The sequence below is a fragment of the Chlorocebus sabaeus genome, chromosome 9 (genome assembly GCF_047675955.1).
Source record: "Chlorocebus sabaeus isolate Y175 chromosome 9, mChlSab1.0.hap1, whole genome shotgun sequence".
Classification (NCBI taxonomy): domain Eukaryota; kingdom Metazoa; phylum Chordata; class Mammalia; order Primates; family Cercopithecidae; genus Chlorocebus; species Chlorocebus sabaeus.
This window is the reverse complement of record NC_132912.1, coordinates 5665294-5668102: the sequence shown is the minus strand read 5'-3', so window position 1 is coordinate 5668102 and position 2809 is coordinate 5665294. Positions and strand designations below refer to the sequence as shown.

The 2809-nt window shown below is 58.8% G+C and overlaps 1 protein-coding gene across 1 annotated transcript; it reads left to right on the top strand.

The window, feature by feature from the left end:
• Positions 1-934: 934 nt before the first annotated feature.
• CALML5 (calmodulin like 5) lies at positions 935-2067 on the top strand. The gene has a single exon (XM_008002151.3). The coding sequence runs from the start codon at positions 1462-1464 to the stop codon at positions 1900-1902; it is 441 nt and encodes a 146-aa protein (XP_008000342.1). The 5' UTR covers positions 935-1461; the 3' UTR covers positions 1903-2067.
• Positions 2068-2809: the final 742 nt, after the last annotated feature.

The following is a 2809-nucleotide window of genomic DNA, read 5'->3' as shown; positions in this document are numbered from 1 at the left end:
AGGGAAGGAGAGGGTACCTGGTCTATTTGTTGGGTTGAACAGGAGGGAGGTGGAATGTATAAACTTTCTCAGGGGAATAAAGGAGTTTGTGCCGTATGTACGGGCAGGGGTTGGGGAGAAGAATGGGAATCTGTGGAGATCAGAGGGGACTTGCTTGAGAAAGGCATCTTGGGGACTCCAAGGCAAATGTCCCCTCACAACTGTAGGTCACATCAGTGGAAGGACTTGGGGATGGTCCCCCAAAAGCTTAGCTGTTGCTCTAAAAGTTTCTCAAGGCAAGTGGCCCTGGGGGTTTCCTTCCAGAGAACAGATCAGACCGAGGGCCCCAGTAGGTTCCCAGATGGGTTTTTGTGCTTAGGGCTGATGCTTAGTAAAACCACAAGGAAGGCCAAGTTTGACGGCAGCCACCTCTTCTGCATCCTCCTGCCCCTCTGCCTGCACCTTTGGGGTATGCTGGGCACTGAGGCCCCCCGTGTCTCGCTGCAGCAAAACTCCAACTGTAGCTGTTTGATGCCCTGTGGATGGAACGCCTGCCACTCAGCTCCCAGGGTGTCTGCACAGGGAACCTTGGACTTGGGGATGGAACTGAATTGTAGGAATCCCTGAGCTAGAAGGGATTATTCTGGGGAGACAAAAAGTCTTTCCCTCTACTCTGAAATCGCACATCACATGTTCACTTGATAAACAACATCTCAGCAATAGCTATGGCTCTGAAGGCAGCCCTGGTCCCTTGCTTCCTCGAAGTTAAAGGCAGTGAGCCCCATCCTCTGTCTCTAGACCCTGGACTGGGAATCTCATGATGCCCGCAGTTGTGCCCTGGCAGAATCAACGCTACCACCCACTTCCCTTCCACAAGCCCCAGCCTCAGGGCAAGAGCTAGGCAGTAGCGCTGGAGAGAGGGGTACGGAAACAGTAAACACTGGGGCCCGCTGTGCCCCTGAGGGAGCCTCTTCAAGCCACCTCCCTTTCCAGTCTCTGTCTTTGTGAAGTTGGAGAAGCTGTCTTGAACCCCTTGGCTTGGTCAGGATCTCCGAGAATCAGCTGCAGGGGAAACTATCCCCTGGGCAGAATGTTCCTGGAGGGAGGTGGTTGCTATCAAGGCCAGGAGGGGTTGGCAGGCTAGCCATCCCATACCCCCGTACCCCGACCCCAACGCAGTTCCCACCTGGAGCCCGACAGCCCTCCCACTCCCATTCCTGCATTTCCTGTCTGCAGTGGATCTGTCCCTCCCTGGGAGGAGGCTCTCACCCTGGGGCATTCGGAGGGTGGGGAGCCTTCCTCCTCCCTTTGTTCCGATTGCAGAAAAGGAGGGGGTTCCCATGCCAAGTCAGAGCTGCCTGGGACAGACGCTGCCTGGATCCCTGTGGCTGCCTGCGCTCTGGACCAGGAGCTCTGAAAGCAGCAGGTTGAGGGCCGGTGGGCAGCAACTCGGAGGCTCCGCGAGGTGCAGGGGACGCAGGCATGGCCGGTGAGCTGACTCCTGAGCAGGAGGCCGAGTACAAAAGCGCCTTCTCCGCGATTGACAAGAATGGAAGCGGCACCATCAATGCCCAGGAACTGGGCATGGCGCTGCAGGCCATGGGCAAGACTGTCTCGGAGGCCGAGCTAAAGAAGCTCATCTCCCAGTTTGATAGCGACGGCGACGGCGAAATCAGCTTCGAGGAGTTCTTGGCGGCGGTGAAGAAGGTCAGGGCCGGCCGGGAGGACCTGCAGGTCGCCTTCCGCGCCTTCGACCAGGACGGCGATGGCCACATCACCGTGGACGAGCTCAAGCAGGCCATGGCGGGGCTGGGGCAGCCGCTGCCGCAGGAGGAGCTGGATGCCATGATCCGCGAGGCCGACGTGGACCAGGATGGGCGGGTGAACTACGAGGAGTTCGCGAGGATGCTCACCCAGGAGTGAGGCTCCCCGCCTGTGTCCCCCCAGCTGCGCTCTGAGCCTTCAGGGCCGCCGCCTGCTGCTGCTTTTGTGCTGGGACTCTCCGGGGAAACCTGGTCGGTGGATGGGAAACTGCCTCCCCCTGGGAGGAAGGCTTTGCGCTCCAGGGCCTGGATGCGGCGCCCTCGGCCGCCTGGGAGCACCTCTCTGCCTGCAGACCTTGGGCAGAAGGTGGCCTCCTTGGGCCTGGTCCCCCTTTGCCCTGCAGTGGAATGGGGTTCCCCAGCTCGGGCCTGCCCTGAGGGTCCCTCAGCCCCGCATTGATCTAAATAAAGGACTGCCGAGTCCCATGTGTGCCTGGCGTTTGTGGGCCGGCGGACCCCGGGGGCCCCCACCTGCTTCCAGGGTTCCTTCCAGCCCACCCCTCTCCCAGCCATCCCTCTCACCTGCGGTGTGAAAACTGCCTGGAGCAGGCCCCAGGGGCACCTCCTGCCACCCCTGAGGCAAAGTAGAGGGCAGGTGGGCAGAGGATGTGTGAGGATGGTGCTGGGCGGTGTCTCTGGCTCCAGGCTCCGCCTGAGCTGCTGGTGAGAACCTGGGCACGTGTCCTGCACAAACAGGAGCCCGCGCCTCTCTTGGGCTGCAAATAAAATACGTGTATGTCTGTGTGTGCATCTGTGTGTGCGTGTTTGTGTGTCTGTATGTGTGTGTCTGTATGTGTGCATCTGTGTCTTTATATGTTTGTGTGTCTGTGTGTGCTTGTGTGCATCTGCATGTGTATCTGTGTCTGTGTGTGTCTGAGTGTGTCTCTGTGACTATGTCTGCGTGTGTCTGTGGGTGACTTTGTGTATCTGTGTGTGTATGTGTCTCTGTGTCTATGTGTCTGCATGTATCTGTGTGTGTCTGTGTGTGTGTGTGTCTGTCTGTGTGT

Excerpts from the sequence above, each read along its gene's own strand:
- CALML5 (XM_008002151.3), top strand. The coding sequence starts at position 1,462 with ATGGCCGGTGAGCTGACTCCTGAGCAGGAGGCCGAGTACAAAAGCGCC.